This window comes from Corythoichthys intestinalis, chromosome 7 (assembly GCF_030265065.1).
Source record: "Corythoichthys intestinalis isolate RoL2023-P3 chromosome 7, ASM3026506v1, whole genome shotgun sequence".
NCBI lineage: Eukaryota > Metazoa > Chordata > Actinopteri > Syngnathiformes > Syngnathidae > Corythoichthys > Corythoichthys intestinalis.
Window position 1 is genome coordinate 27,428,502 of NC_080401.1, and position 17,069 is coordinate 27,445,570.

At 38.2% G+C, this 17,069-nt stretch overlaps 1 protein-coding gene across 4 annotated transcripts in view; it reads right to left on the reverse strand.

Moving 5' to 3' along the window:
- Window positions 1-17,069, reverse strand: part of dnajc6 (DnaJ (Hsp40) homolog, subfamily C, member 6) — a 76,129-nt gene that overhangs the window by 30,379 nt on the left and 28,681 nt on the right. For all 4 annotated transcript variants that reach the window (XM_057840866.1, XM_057840865.1, XM_057840864.1 and 1 more), the window contains 4 exons: window positions 5,544-5,677; window positions 2,972-3,166; window positions 2,699-2,816; window positions 690-769 (listed from right to left, as the gene is read on the reverse strand). In XM_057840866.1, coding sequence (XP_057696849.1) covers window positions 690-769; window positions 2,699-2,816; window positions 2,972-3,166; window positions 5,544-5,677 — 527 coding nt within the window. The remainder of the gene's footprint in view (window positions 1-689; window positions 770-2,698; window positions 2,817-2,971; window positions 3,167-5,543; window positions 5,678-17,069) is intronic.

The following is a 17,069-nucleotide window of genomic DNA, read 5'->3' on the forward strand; positions in this document are numbered from 1 at the left end:
TCACAGTATACGATAATAATTTTCACAAAGTAAGGAGTGGTAGCGAGTTTTAACAGAATTCACCAGCGGAACTAATGTTGGCAAGTTGTGCACTTCCCGGGGGGAAGAGTTCAGTTAAGGGAACAGCCGGAAGTAAACAAATGTCCCGCGATTTGCGTGCAAGACGTACGTTGTTACTTTGTGAGTTTCAATGTAAATAAAACAACGCGGCTTGGCTCAGTGGTTCGACACTCTTCCTCAGACTCCTGTCCTAGCTCGCCACACGGTCAACATTTATACGAAACGGATCGCTGTATACGTTCTCTTCAAGACAACATCGCCGTGTGCCGGCATGTTGCAACGCAAAGGTTAGAAAAATGTACCGGTAAATAATAAACGAATAGTACAAAAAAACATTTTAATTTTATTAGATGCTAAAAATATCATGAAAAAAATTATTTACCACATGAAACTTGATTATTATATCACTGTCGTTCCGATTAGGTAATATAGTGCTGGTCCATGCGTACAATGGAACATGAATCATGATGAATTTTTCTGTCTCCGTCCCTGTACCCATGAATAACGCGCACCCACGATTTTACGAGTAAATTTTGGGGGAAAAAAGTGCGTGTTATATTTGGGAAATTACGGTAATTTAAGTAAGGAAGTCACTAAAGTTGATGCATTTAAAGTCAAATGAGCCTTACTTGTTAAATTTTAACACAGTTGTTCCAGGAGCAATAAAGCCAGTGTGAAACTGGATCTGGAATATTTGTGTGTTGGACACCTAAAGAGTAAAGAACAATTTTAATTTCAGCAAGTGAGGTTGAAAATCTATTTAAATGTTCAGTTAAATGTAAGACTTTTTTATATTGCTCTGATCTAATGATTTTTGAGAGTACAGGTAGTCCCCGGGTTACAACGTACCACACTTATGTGATTTCGACTTTACGACGCCCGAATCTCATCCACCATTCTATCTCTGGGGTTTGTTTTTTTTCTTACACTAAGTCGCGTAAACAGTACCTAGTTCTTGCTACATCAGGATCCCCTCCTCCCCCAGCAACGTCGCCGCCGTCCTGCAGTTCCTGAGTGTCTGGCCCCACTTCCTTGTTCTGACGCTGCTGCTTCCCCAGCGCCGAATTCTCTTGCGACTCCCGATCCGATTTTTTGAGTTCGGACGGCGGGCTCACGTGAAGAGAGGCGACGCTGGCAACCTGAGCAGCCATGATATTAGGGGTGTGCCATCTTAGGACCCCACGATTCGATTCGATTATTGAACGATGATCACGGTATTGACGATGATCAAGGTTATCAGGATTATCGATGTATCGTACACTACTAATTAATCAAGTAGCCAAACAAATTTATGTCCATTATTTATTTAAAATATCCTAATGATTCAACAGGAAATATGGAAACATGCCCATACAACAAAAAGCTGCCCTTAAGCTGCTTTTTTATTTTTTACAAGAAAGTGCAAAAACATTAACCATTTTAAAGGCAGTACTTATTTCTCTCAACAATACAATAAAATTTACACAGGTGGAATGAATTCCACATTTTCTGGAAACAAAGTGTCCTTAGAAATAAGACTTCTTTTAACCAATATACTTTGTTTTCACTGATTTCTATACTATTTCGCATGTTTGTACTGTTACCGTTGTACTTAATCATGGTTTTACATGTTCTGCATATGCAATACACGTTAGCGAATTAGCTAATTAGCTTAGCTCGGCGCTAACTATTAACATCTCAAAATCAACAACAATAAAGGCTAAACAGTACAAGAGGGCTCGTGAACTCACCTCTTATAGACGCACACGGGTCTTAGCAACACATGACATTTTTCAATTGACATGACTTGAAATTACTGCTGGACATCTGAAAGACAAGGAGCAACAAACTATTTCTCTTCCCCTCTCGCTCTACAAAATAACTTGCGCACAGAAGCGCGACCGCTGGGTCTGCCTGTCACATACACAAATTTTTTTCCCAGTGTTTTGAAAATGAGTAAATCTCTCGCCCAGTAACCGGCAGCATCCATCATAATGTTGTGCGTGCGTCCGTTAAAAGTGTCCGGGCGGCAGACCTGTCTTGAATTTCGTTCCGCTACGAGCGGCTGTAATAAAGATATTAGGGAAAATCATCGTTTTTGAACCTTTGTGAAACGTAATCGAATCGTCACGTGTCGAATCGCGATGCATTAAATAATCGATTTTTTGGAACTCCCTTCCATGAGATCCCCCATCTCTCGCCACCCTACTCTTTTCACAGTGCCCTTTCCTCTCAGCAAGGCGACTCACTCGGGAGTAAACCCTGAATATATATATATATATATATATATATATTTTTTTTTTTTTTTAAAGCCTGAATAATCATTCAGTCTAACGGCATTTAACACAACATACCTCGCAGTATCATATTTTTTACTTCATCTTATTAATATGACAACTAATACATGTTTCTGGACAGTTATTTTGTATTTTAGGGGTACTTATAAGGTTAATTCCAACTTCCGCAGAAATTCGGGATACATCGCCAGCCTAGGAACGGAACTCGTTCGTAACCTGGGGACTACCTGTATTGTGTCTATCTAAAGATGAAATATCATAAACCAATCATAGGTGTGCATCACAATTTTTCATATTGCCTCTAGGATGTGTCACAACACTTTGAATTCACAATAAAGTCACAAAAAAGAAAGAATGTCTACCTTGGCTTGCAGACGTCCCCCAATAGTGGACCTCATGTGATAGACAGAAACTACCACATCTCCTTGTACGCTGACGCCCAGAGGAAAAACCACTTTCCCCTCTTGAACTCTGTGCTCTCTGGACATACATGGATAAAACACAATGTAAAAATAAAGGACAATGTTTGGCAAAAAATAAACAGCGCCCTAATTGCTAAGTGTTAGCTTGCCTTTCATTAATACAGAACAGTGGCTTTCATGTCCACCAACATTTTACGTTGCATCTGAGCATACCTCATTCTTTCATACTCCTGCGCCGTGGTAAAGATTTTTGTCTCTCCAATGAGAACATCACAGAAAGGCCGACAGCCACTCCGTTGCTTGTTGAAGCAGGGAACTGGACTCATGGTGAGAGCCTTGATAATCAGAGGCTTGCTGTGGGGTAGACTGGGCTTCTCTGAAACCATGCTACACACATACCCAATGTACCTGCCAGAGGAAAAGGTTCAATCTTTATAAAGCATGTGGTTCTCTGCTACATACAGCACAATTGATGTCAACGGTTTTCTATGCGTCAGCCCAGTGATTGACTGGTGATCGGACAAATGTGGATTTATTGAAGTGAGAAATTTGGAGACTGTTTGAGGCAATGTGGGTCTCCTATTCAAACATTTTTCCCGATTAATTTGAGACTGTGTTCCTGCAATAGATTTCTAAAAACATGGGGTTGGAAAATGACTACACATTAAAATATGAGATGAAAAGTTAACTTGCCCTCATGAGGACTAATGATAAAATATCAGTCGTCTAGCTGTGACTGATTCAAAAGGTTACAATGACTAATGATACAATATCAGTCGTCGAGCTGTGACCGATTCAAAAGGTTACAATCTTTGACGGCACTAAACTCCATAGACTGTACCATACTAAGCCTATTACAATATAAGGAAAAGTGAGCCTGTTCTTAAAGATAGTATTACCAGAAGTAAAGCATAGACATGTAATATTTTTTTACTCACAAGCATCAGATTCAATTTGTTTTTCATTGTATTTCATTACAAAGTTTTATTAGAGTTGCGTAGTATGGTTTTGGTATCCACATATTGTAGTTCAACAGTCATGCACTGTACTAGTCCTTCTAAAAAAAAAAATAGCATATTGTAATAAAGGTCATTATTTTTCTATACTGTAATGATAAAAATGAAACTTTCATATATTTTAGATTCATTACACATAACTGAAGTATCTCAAGCCTTTTCTTGTTTTAATATAGATGATTTTGGCAAAAACGAAAAAGAAAAAAACAATAATACCGGCCAATAAAAAAAGTGTTTTTATTACAAAAAAGTCAACCTTCAAATAATTGTTGTTGTAAATGGTCAGTTATGCACTCAATACTTTGTCGGAAATATTTTGGCAGAAATGACTGCTTCAATGCGGCCTGGCATAGAGGCAATCAGCCTGTGGCACGGCTGAGGTGGAGGCCCAGGTTGCTTCGATGGCAGTCTTACTGTAGGCTATTCCCAGAGTGCTGTATCAAGGCACATCAGTGGGAAGTAGGAAGTAGAAGAAGGAAAAAGCGTGGCAGAAAACACTGCACAACCAGAAGCGGTGACCAGACTCTGAGGAAGATCGTGGAGAAGGGCCGATTCCAGACCTTGGGGGACCTGCGGAAGCAGTGGACTGAGTGCGGTGTAGAAACATCCAGAGCCATCGTGCACAGGTGTGTGCATGAAATGGGCTAAGGTGCCGTATTCCACAGGTCAAGCCACTTTTGAACCAGCAGCAGAAGTGCCTGATCTGGGCTACTGAGAAACATCACTAGACTGTTGCTCAGTGGTCCAAAGTACTTTTTTTTTTTTTTTCGGATGAAAGCAAAGTTTGCATGTCATTCGGAAATCAAGGTGCCAGTGTCTAGAGGAAGACTGGGGAGATGGAAATGCCAAAATGCCTGAAGTCTAGTGTCAAGTATCCACAGGCAGTGTTGGTCTGGGGTGCCATGTCAGCTGCTGGTGTTGGTTCACTGTGTTTTATCAAGGGCAGCGTCATTACAGCTAGCTATCAGGAGATTGGGGAGGACTTTATGGTTCCATCTGATGAGAAGCTTTATGGGGATGAAGATTTCATTTTTCAGCACAACCTGGCACATGCCCACAGTGCCAAAACAACTGGTAAATGGTTTACTGACTACAGTATTACTGTACTCAATTGGCCTGCCAACCTTTTCTGACCTTAACCACATAGAGAAACTGTGGGATATTGTAAAGAATAGGTTGAGAGACACCAGACCAAACACTGTGGATGAGTTTAAGGCCGCTATCGAAGCATCCTGGGCCTCCATCTCACGCTGCATTGAAGCAGTCATTTCTGCCAAAGGATTCCTGACCAAGTATTGAGTGCATGACAGAAAATAATTATTTGAAGGTTGATTTTTTTTTGTATTAAAAAGACTGATTGATTGGCCAGATGAAAAATGCTAATTTTTATCGAGATATCGGGATTTCTGTTTTTTCTTTACTTTTTTGCCAAAATCATCAATATTAAAACAACAAAAGGCTTGAACTACTTCAGTTGTGTATAAGAAATCTAAAATATATTAAAGATGAATTTCTATCATTAAATCATGGAAAATAATGATTTTTATCACAATATCCACATTTTTTGAGAAGGACTAGTATATTGTGTGCCATGTGTTCTCCACTTAAGATTAAGTTATAAAACATTGTGATAAAGGGCTATAACATACTTTTAGGAGACTGCCATGGGCAAAATTCAAACAACTGCAGTCCCAGTTTTGATGTTTTTTTTCTCTCTTACAACAGAGTTCACTGACTTTATAATAAATTCGTGTCAGGTCTAGTCAAACCTGCGGTGTGACGGCCAAAGGCCCGAGCCTGGTCTCTTAGCGCTGAGGAGTTGCATGGCAGGAACTGGATTATTGAAGAGGTGGCAGAAGCAAAACATGGCACACACCAAAACACCTGAAGGAGCACGCCCATCCTAAAAAGCATAGAGCACAAACTGATGACACCCAGCAAAGTTCTATTTCTCTGTAAACGAGCTGTTTGAAAAATAAAGACATTTCAAATATTGCAGACATAATTACGAAAATGTACCATTATTGTCAACTCATTCCGCAGAGTTCATTACAAGTTAATGAGAGACATCATTTGCAGCTACAAAAAGGTGACAACCAACACCAGCTCTAAATGAAAAACATAATTTTCAATTGGAATAAATAAACATTTACATGAAACAAACACACAATACATTCAAAATTGTGTCCACAGCCAGTCAATTTTGGTCCTATAAGAAACAAGTACCAAAAAAAATTGCTTTACCATTGGAGTTGAACATCTCAAAGGAAAACTGAACTCAATACAACTCTTTTAAAGGAACAACTTAATGTTTTCCTTAAAGGGATCCTCTATTTTTAAGACAAGTAATTCTTAAAAGATAAATGTTAGTATGAGTTATAATAATTTGATATTAAAACCCCACTTAATGTTTTTGTTTTAATAAAGTTTGTAAAATTATTTTAAGTGATAGGTCGCCATTCTTGTTACGTCGTAGTGCGTGACATCACCGGGCCCGTTGCCGAAATTCCAGCGTGTCACTCGTTAGCTTTCCCAACATGTCATCAGTTCTACCCTTCCTATTTGAACCAGATCTGAAAAGTGAAGAGCAGGACAGCACTGTCGGTTGTTCACAAGACAAGCTTCAGGGAAAAATGCGTGCATCAAATACCTGATAAGACAAAAGTTGGGCAAAACTGGTGATGCACTCGCTGCAAGTGAGTCTCAATGGCAACAGAGCGAGAGAGTGCTGTTGGGAACTCCGGTTGGGAGCGTAAGTGTATGCTGTTGGGAACTCCGGTTTTATTAGCAGATATTCAAGGTAAGCATATTGCGTTTTCAAATTTATCCCAATACAATTATGTAGATTGTTAGCATCTAGAGCTGTCGTGTGCTTTACATACAGTACAGGCCAAAGAGCACACTTTGTGCAATCCATGTCGTGTACATTGTAATGCGTGGTAGGTAGGATACGTGTATAAAAGTACCAAAAAGGGGAGAAGCTTCCACCTATGCAAATTTTATTCACAAAAAATAATATTTCCACCTTGACCACTCTTCAGTCGGGAGATCAGCAGTACGCAAACATGCGTTCCCTGAGTCAGAGTCACTGTCGTCACTGTAGCGTGCCATAGTGCTTTGATTATTCGGTATGATTTTGGGAAAACTCCCACGAAAAATAGTCAACAAAAAAGATAGTAATAGTAATCCAAATCCGCGTTTTTTACTCACTTGAATATCCAGGAATTAGACCGATCCCATGGCAATGTTGCAGCGCGATCAGGCCGTCAATTCCAGAAAATAGACTGATCCGAAAAAGCCGCTGTGGGACCGACAGATTAAAAAAAATAGACAGATCCGAAACCAATATTGCAGACGCGGTGGGACCGTCAGATTCAGAAAATAGACCGATCCCTTACTTGACTGAGGATCCAGGAAAAATGTTCGGGCGCCAGTTGTAGTGTGGTGGTTAGGATACGTGCATACAGGGACCAAAAAGGGGAGAAGCTTCCACTTATGCACATTTATTCACTAAAAATAATAATTCCACCTTGACCATTCACTTCACTCCCCTTGTTTCCATTTGACTGAAAATTGCATCCAAAAGCAGCACATCGTGGCATTTTACTTCGCGAGTTTAGCCAGCAATAAGCAATTGTTGAACACGCTACACATTTGGAAAGATCCCAATGACATCATCACTGCGAGCCCGCAAACCACGGCGCCAACTAAGGATCAAAATATGTAGTAAATACTATAAAATATTGCCATTGATTTTACATTTTATGTGTTTCTAACAACATATTTTAGTACAAGAGAACAATTGTGGTTTATTAGAGCCTACATGTCTTTAAGGTAGAGGATCACTTTAAAGAATGTTTAGCTGTACCAGTGTCTATAATGACTATCTTTACGCAAATGGTTTTTTTCTTTTTTTCAAACAAATTTATATAACCTTACTAATTTCAAGTGACAACCATTTTTCAAATGTTTTTTTAATCTTTATTACTGATATAGTGCTAATTCAGTGACGTGCGGTCAGGGGAGGCAGGTGAGGCAGAGCCTCACCTGTCATCATGACAAAAAAATAATTATAGCATCAAATTTATATTTTTACATTTTTATGTATGACTCATTTCAAACATTTTTTATAGTCAAAATCGCTGAATTTGCCCATTTCCTGTTCAAATAAAGAAATGAAACGAGAGGTGCGGCAGCAACGAGTAAAGCCTCACCTCTGATTGCGCAATCCACAACAAACTGGGTTGATACATGGAATTGGAGCGTGCTGGTTGCCGTACATCTGCATGTCGCCATTATAATGTTTCCAGATACGTTTATTTGACCTGATTTTCCACAGTCTGGCTAATGTCTTTATCCCTTAAAGTTTAATGCTTGTTAGCGACATATTTAGTTTTGCTGATGGGAAATAAAACCGCAGTGAAAAGGCACAGGTTGCGGCAGATAGTACTCTGCCGCACTGCCAGGGGGCGTACGTGAAACTGGACTTTCCGTTAAAAGTGGACGCGGTTAACACAACACCGGAGCTAAAAGGTTTGCTTCAAACAACGAGACAGAAGATAACTCGCGCTTTTCAAACGGACTGGTACACCCGAAAAGACTGGCTATGTGGCTGTCCTTCGAAAAATCGCCTTTGCTGCTTTCCCTGCCTTTTCTTTTCAACTTGTGCCAATGTCTGGACTAACACGAGATATTGTGACATTAAAAAACTACCACGAAGCCTCAGCAAACACGAGAGCTCGACCACTCACATTCAAAGCCTGATTGCTTTAAAAACTTTTGGAAGCTCAAGGATCGATTTGGCTTTGACGAACAGCGGAAGCTCAACGGTAGCATCCTCAGTGCTAAGGTAAAGAAAAGAGTTTGAAAGACCTCATTAATGCAACCTGCATCCTAGCTAAACAGGAGTTAACATTTCGTGGTAACGATGAGCGTGTAGCTCTTCTAAACGTGGCATATATGTAGAACGATTACATGGTTTTGCTGAGAAAGATGAAAGGTTAGCTAGACTTTTGGACACATCCACTGTGTTTTCTGGCTTGTCAAATAGAACACAGAACGATCTAATTGAAGCAATCCTCTCCATTGAGGCGGAGAGATTTTTTTTAAGTAAAGGAAAATAAGGAGGACTTTTACAAAAAGGGCGTAGGTTTGCATAGGGACGGTAGGGACATAACACTACCAACTTTTCAGGATGCTAAAATTGTCCCCACCAACGTTTAAGCAACCTTACCTTTTTTGCATGATATAATGTTCAGTTATATAGAGAATTTAGATCTTTCAATAGTTCCATATGTTGTAAGGATAGAATTGACCCTGCCATTATTAAGTGAATTATTTTCATTATGTTTATGTTTGCTAATAAAAAACAGACATTTATTCAGGAAGTTTTCAAAATGTTTCTTTAGTATTTTTTGAAAACAAAGGTTTGAATCGAACAGTGTATCATCTGAACCAATGCATGTAAAAGTTATCAGAAGATAAGGATTTATTTTGCATTGATCATTTTGCCTATTAATTGATTAGGTTCATATACATGAGAAATGTGGCCCTTTGCCCCCTTCATCCAATCTGTTTGGTCTAATTAATGTCCCGTCCCCAGCAAAAAGTGTACCTACATGCAGGTTATGCTGTTATATCGTCCCTACGAATGTTGAGACCAAACTTATGCCCTTCCAAAGTAACGCCAGTTTTTGTGGTGAAGGACAGGTGCAAGATCACAAACAGTTTTCATTTCAATCTTATAAAAAATAAATTAAAAAAATAAAAAAAGAGCTTAGACCAAGAAAAATACAATAGAATATTTAAAAACTAAATTTTGGCCTTAAATAAAATATTCTTTGTTTTTCTTTTCACACTTTTTTTTTAGCAATCTGTAATAAATTGTACGACGGAGGATTAGGGCCAAATCAAGGAGAGAAAAAAAAAAAAAAAGAAAAAGGACGACGAGATTAAAACCGTACTGGTACTACAAGACTAAACTCATTACATAGCGTAACCGCTACGCACATTACGTACATGTACCGTAGCTGAGCGCTACGACGAAGCATCAATATAAAGCAATCTATTGATTATAATTTTATGTAGATGAGCCAAAAGATAACGTGTTTCTTTATTTATGAAGCAAATTATAAAATATAGGCTCAGGAAAAGCACAATATCACCCGAATACGCTATGACGTCACTTACGGCGTACGTAACGTTATATTGACTTGGAACAACAGCGTGCATCTCGAGAGCGGTGGTGATTCTGTACTTCTGGATTGTTTCAAAAAGACGTTTTGGTGCATTGGCATCAAATTACAATCAATATAAAGAGTCATACACGTCGTGGCTCCCAGCCAAGGTAGGGTAACTTGTTATTTTAAGTACTTGATATAATATCCGTCGTAATCACACACAAAGCTTTCACTTCATTAAGTTTTCACCGTCAATTGCAGCCAATGAGAAAATACTGTGATAGGGCCAAATGTACGTTTTATTTATATTAAAAGGTAATAGTCAAACGTACGTTTTGCTCGATGTATTTATATTAAAAGTAATAATTTATGTATCGTGAATCTTCACAATTCTTCTACATGGTGTGTCTGTATATCCATTTTTCATAGTTCTTCCCGAGCGCTTACATGTTTTGCATCTTCTCATTTTTGTCTTCCGAGTTCCCGATTTTCTTGTTTATTCAATTCCACCGATCCAAGATGGCAAAGAACTTGTTGGAAATTGTGACTTTCCTGAGACGTCGGAGTGTATCAGAGGAAACAATCAATTGGATTGAACAGCAAAAGGTATTTCTTACTTTTTTTTACCTTTTCATCAGTCAGTTCATGTCATTTGTAAATAACAATGTTTCAATATGCATTTGTTTCGACTATTTCTCCGTCTCTTGTTACTTTTCTCATCCGCCTCTCCTCATATGCACTTTCCTCTTACCATCCCCATCTTCTCACCTGCTTCTCTACCTCACTTCTCACACAGTATCTCACAAAAGTGAGTGCACCCCTCGTATTTCTGCAGTATTTAATTGTCCTTTCACGGGACAACACTGAAGATATGGCTTTTTCAAAAGGTGAAAACGAGTCGGTGTACATCTAATAATACAGTGTAAATATATTCTCTCAAAATACAGCCATTAATGTTTAAACCACTGGCAACAAAAGTGAGTACACTCAAGTGAAAAATCCCCAAATCAGTACACCTTTTTCCCTCCCCAGCGTAACGTGAATCATTAGTGTTACGTGATCTTAGGTGCAAATACTGTAGGGAGCAAGAGTGTCAAATGTGGTATTACTGCTCCTCTCTCGTTCAACATTATTGGCTGTATTCAGAGACAGATCTGCAGTTTCGTGGGATACTGTACCTTCTCTTTTCCTACAAATCTCCTCCTCCTTTCTCCTCATTACCCCCTGAGCATTATAGTTAACTAGGAGTGATGTATACTAGGGCTGAACGATATTGGAAAAAACTGACATTTAGACTCTATAGGGGTTTACGATGTATGTTGTGATATTGAAACGAAAAGAATTTTCACCAAAGAACTTGCATAGCTCTATTTGGGAAGACTTTGGTTGACTCACCTTGACAACACTGTATTCATATGATACCGTTAAATCCAGGCTAAGGTGGTTCATCTGTGAATGATGAAGATTGCTGCAAATAAAAGGAATCCAGGAGGACATGTCTCTGCACTATTGCTGCTTTTATGATGCAAAACAAAAATATACATGTCCAAAAAAATAATAATAATGAAATAAAACAATCACACGTCCTGCGATGGGACAATTGTGCTTGCGCACATTGCAATGGCGATGTTCAAACTATATATTGTGCAGGCCTAATGTATAGCCATTTTAACTAAAATTGAGAAATGAAAATCGGGAAATTTGGAACGTTCTGGAAATCAGTGGACTTAATAGTGTTATGAAATAGAGTTCTGGATGAAAGTTACGTTGTCCTTTTTTTTCTTTATTATGATGATGTGTCTGTCTTATTTTCAGATTGACAGCGAGGTCATCCTACTGATGGAAGATGCTCAACTGGCGAATTATCTCCCATCATATGGAGACAGGATTGCTCTCTTTAACTTTTGCAATCACCAACCACAGTCATCAAAGCGAAAGCAGGGACTATTTGAAAAGCTAAGTGAGAAGCTCAAACTTAGAAAGGAAAACCATACAGAGAGTGAGGAAGCAATCACCTCCAATAAAACAAAAAGACCTAAACCAAAAACAAGAAAGCTTGAAATAGGGTGGATTCACACTGAAGGCCAACTGACCTAACAAATCAGAGCAAAACAAGGCGGAGGGACAAGAAAGATCTCAATTCGAAGTGAAGAAGGTTATAGTGAGATACTAAAACAAGGAAAAGTCACTTTTCTTTCGATACTTTTCTAGTCGATATTTTGACGACAGATGTTGCTGTCTGATTCCATTCAGTTTGAAATACTCAAACTGTTCTTTTCAAAATCACTCCATGAAGGGAATACTGTATTCACATAAAGATAATCAGAAACACAATTGTTCAATACCAACATTTACAGTTTTACTACGTTAAATGTACAGTAGTCTGCTACTGCACCATATTTACATAGATGAGTTTTACTGTTACACGTACAGTATATATCACATTACGATGTTGTGTACGATGTTACAGTTAACCTTTAAAGAAGACCAGTATTACAATGCTACATGTAAACAGTATATGTAACTGTGTTACAAATCATTCTTATTATTTACAATTTACCATTATATACCATGTTATATGTATATTTATGTAACATTGGCTTGGTAATGTAACTGTTTAACAGTTAATTGTGCTATTTACAGATAATGTGAATCATTGCTTAAAATTTCACTGCTTCTTTCTTGGGGACCTTGGCTGAGTGAACATTTCAAAGGGTCGCTCGCATTTGTTTGTTTTTTTCCCACAAGTTCTATTTACTTTATTTGTTCAATAAAAGGTTGTAAATACATCTACATTTTACTGTGGTACATCCATAAAGCATAGAGGAATGCCATTTCCAATATTTCCACACTTTATGTATGTTTGACTATTTCATTCCTTAATCGTGAATAGAGTTCTACTGCAGCATATGCATCTGAAGGAGCATTCCAGCCATTTTCCTCCATAAGGAGAGTGCAAAGCTCAAAAACCGTCTCATCGCAGGGATATGGCCCTTTCGGGGTGCAATACTCCTTGCAAACAGCTATTTCCTTAGCATGGACAGGCTGCAGTTTGTCGTCTGCTGCATACAGCCATGCCATGCTGAACATGAGGATGGGCCGTCCTCCAGGCGTCCCATGGGCAGATCTTGGTCGTATTTGGTGTGTGTTCCAGCTCCTTACCACTTCATCCTATTCATCCTGCATGACAATTAATAAACAATTGATAACCAATCAATAGAACCACTGTAAACTTTTTTAACTGTAGTTGTGAAAAAGTAGCCTTACGTCACATTTCGTTTTGGCAGATGTTTCAAAGTATTTTTATAAATGATATTGGATTATTCCCATCAATTCGCCTGCTATATATCTCTGTGTATGTTTATTATTCCTCCTCTTTATGTCTCACTCTCTGTCTGTCCCAATCTTTGTTGATATTATTACAGTACATGGGCAATAACTTCCTTTGTTAATTTAAATAGAATAGATTACAACTATAAACATGAACTATTCCTTTTTAACCTCTGTGATGGAGGTGCAACATGTCATTTCTCGTAGTGGAAGTAACAGTATGACTTTTATTCTCGAAGTAACTGTATGACTTTTATTCTCGAAGTAACAGTATGACTTTTATTCTCGAAGTAACAGTGTGACTTTTAATCTCATAGTAACAATTGGAGTTCTATTCTCGTACTAATAGGGTGACATTTTTCTCGTACTGTTACTTCAAGAATAAAAGTCATATTATTTCGTTGTCCTAATGCTACTTACCTGACGTCGCTTTTACACTGTTTTGTATTGAAAGCGTCTTGTGTTTTTGAATCGGATCTACAAATAAGGAAAAGGAAATCCTTCATATTTTGGCTCATCTACATCATTATTTACAGGCTATCAACACTTTGTCGTAGCTCCCTGTAAGTAGCATTAGCCCAACGAAATAATACGACTTTTATTCTTGAAGTAACAGTACGAGAAAAATGTCACCCTATTAGTACGAGAATAGAACTCCAATTGTTACTATGAGATTAAAAGTCACACTGTTACTTCGAGAATAAAAGTCACACTGTTACTTCGAGAATGAAATGTGACGTAAGGCTACTTTTTCACAACTACAGTTAAAAAAGTTTACAGTGGTTCTGTTGATTGATTATCAATTGTTTATTAATTGTCATGCAGGATGAATAGGATGAAGTGGTAAGGAGCTGGAACACACACCAAATACGACCAAGATCTGCCCATGGGACGCCTGGAGGACGGCCCATCCTCATGTTCAGCATGGCATGGCTGTATGCAGCAGACGACAAACTGCAGCCTGTCCATGCTAAGGAAATAGCTGTTTGCAAGGAGTATTGCACCCCGAAAGGGCCATATCCCTGCGATGAGACGGTTTTTGAGCTTTGCACTCTCCTTATGGAGGAAAATGGCTGGAATGCTCCATCAGATGCATATGCTGCAGTAGAACTCTATTCACGACTAAGGAATGAAATAGTCGAACATATATAAAGTGTGGAAATATTGGAAATGGCATTCCTCTATGCTTTATGGATGTTCCACAGTAAAATGTAGACGTATTCACAACCTTTTATTGAACATATAAAGTAAATGGAACTTGTGGAAAAAAACAAACAAATGCGAGCGACCCTTTGAAATGTTCACTCAGCCAAGGTCCCCAAGAAAGCAGCAGTGAAATTTAAAGCAATGATTCACATTATCTGTAAATAGCATAATTACCTGTTAAACAGTTACATTACCAAGCCACTGTTACATACAGTGGGGAGAACAAGTATTTGATACACTGCCAATGGGTTTTCCCATTGTCAGTGTATCAAATACTTGTTCTCCCCACTGTATATATATACACATATAACATTGTAAATAATGGTACATTGTAAATAATAAGAATGATTTGTAACAGTTACATATACTGTTTACATGTAGCATTGTAATACTGGTCTTCTTTAAAGATTCACTGTAACATCGTACACAACATCGTAATGTGATATATACTGTACGTGTAACAGTAAAACTGTCATCTCTGTAAATATGGTGCAGTAGCAGACTACTGTACATTTAACGTAGTAAAACTGTAAACGTTGGTATTGAACAATTGTGTTTCTGATTATCTTTATGTGAATACAGTATTCCCTTCATGGAGTGATTTTAAAAAGAACAGTTTGAGTATTTAAAACTGAATGGAATCAGACAGCAACATTCGTCGTCAAAATATCGACTAGAAAAGTATCGAAAGAAAAGTGACTTTTCCTTGTTTTAGTATCTCACTATAACCTTCTTCACTTCGAATTGAGATCTTTCTTGTCCCTCCGCCTTGTTTTGCTCTGATTTGTTTGGTCAGTTGGCCTTCAGTGTGAATCCACCCTATTTCAAGCTTTCTTGTTTTTGGTTTAGGTCTTTTTGTTTTATTGGAGGTGGTTGCTTCCTCACTCTCTGTATGGTTTTCCTTTCTAAGTTTGAGCTTCTCACTTAGCTTTTCAAACAGTCCCTGCTTTCGCTTTGATGACTGTGGTTGGTGATTGCAAAAGTTAAAGAGAGCAATCCTGTCTCCATATGATGGGAGATAATTCGCCAGTTGAGCATCTTCCATCAGTAGGATGACCTCGCTGTCAATCTGAAAATAAGACAGACACATCATCATAACAAAGAAAAAAAAGGACAACGTAACTTTCATCCAGAACTCCATTTCATAACACTATTAAGTCCACTGATATCCAGAACGTTCCAAATTTCCCGATTTTCATTTCTCAATTTTAGTTAAAATGGCTATACGTTAGGCCTGCACAATATATCGTTTGAACATCGCCATTGCAATGTGCGCAAGCGCAATTGTCCCATCGCAGGACGTGTGATTGTTTTATTTCATTATTATTATTTTTTTAGCCATGTATATTTTTGTTTTGCATCATAAAAGCAGCAATAGTGCAGAGACATGTCCTCCTGGATTCCTTTTATTTGCAGCAATCTTCATCATTCACAGATGAACCACCTTAGCCTGGATTTAACGGTATCATATGAATACAGTGTTGTCATGGTGAGTCAACCAAAGTCTTCCCAAATAGAGCTATGCAAGTTCTTTGGTGAAAATTCTTTTCGTTTCAATATCACAACATACATCGTAAACCCCTATAGAGTCGAAATGTCAGTTTTTTCCAATATCGTTCAGCCCTAGTATACATCACTCCTAGGTAACAATAATGCTCAGGGGGTAATGAGGAGAAATGAGGAGGAGATTTGTAGGAAAAGAGAAGGTACAGTATCCCACGAAACTGAAGATCTGTCTCTGAATACAGCCATTAATGTTGAACCAGAGAGGAGCAGTAATACCACATTTAACACTATTGCTCCCTACAGTATTTTCACCTAAGATCACGTAACACTAATGATTCACGTTACGCTGGGGAGGGAAAAGGGCGTACTGATTTGGGGATTTTTCACTTAGGGTGTACTCACTTTTGTTGCCAGTGGTTTAAACATTAATGAATGTATTTTGAGAGAATACATTTACACTGTATTATTAGATGTACACCGACTCGTTTTCACCTTTTGAAAAAGCCATATCTTCAGTGTTGTCCCGTGAAAGGACAATTAAATACTGCAGAAATACGAGGGGTGCACTCACTTTTGCGAGATACTGTGTGAGAAGTGAAGTAGAGAAGCAGGTGAGAAGATGGGGATGGTAAGAGGAAAGTGCATAGGAGGAGAGGCGGATGAGAAAAGTAACAAGTGACGGAGAAATAGTCGAAACAAATGCATATTGAAACATTGTTATTTACAAATGACATGAACTGACTGATGAAAAGGTAAAAAAAAAAGTAAGAAATACCTTTTGCTGTTCAATCCAATTGATTGTTTCCTCTGATACACTCCGACGTCTCAGGAAAGTCACAATTTCCAACAAGTTCTTTGCCATCTTGGATCGGTGGAATTGAATAAACAAGAAAATCGGGAACTCGGAAGACAAAAATGAGAAGATGCAAAACATGTAAGCGCTCGGGAAGAACTATGAAAAATGGATATACAGACACACCATGTAGAAGAATTGTGAAGATTCACGATACATAAATTATTACTTTTAATATAAATACATCGAGCAAAACGTACGTTTGAGTATTACCTTTTAAT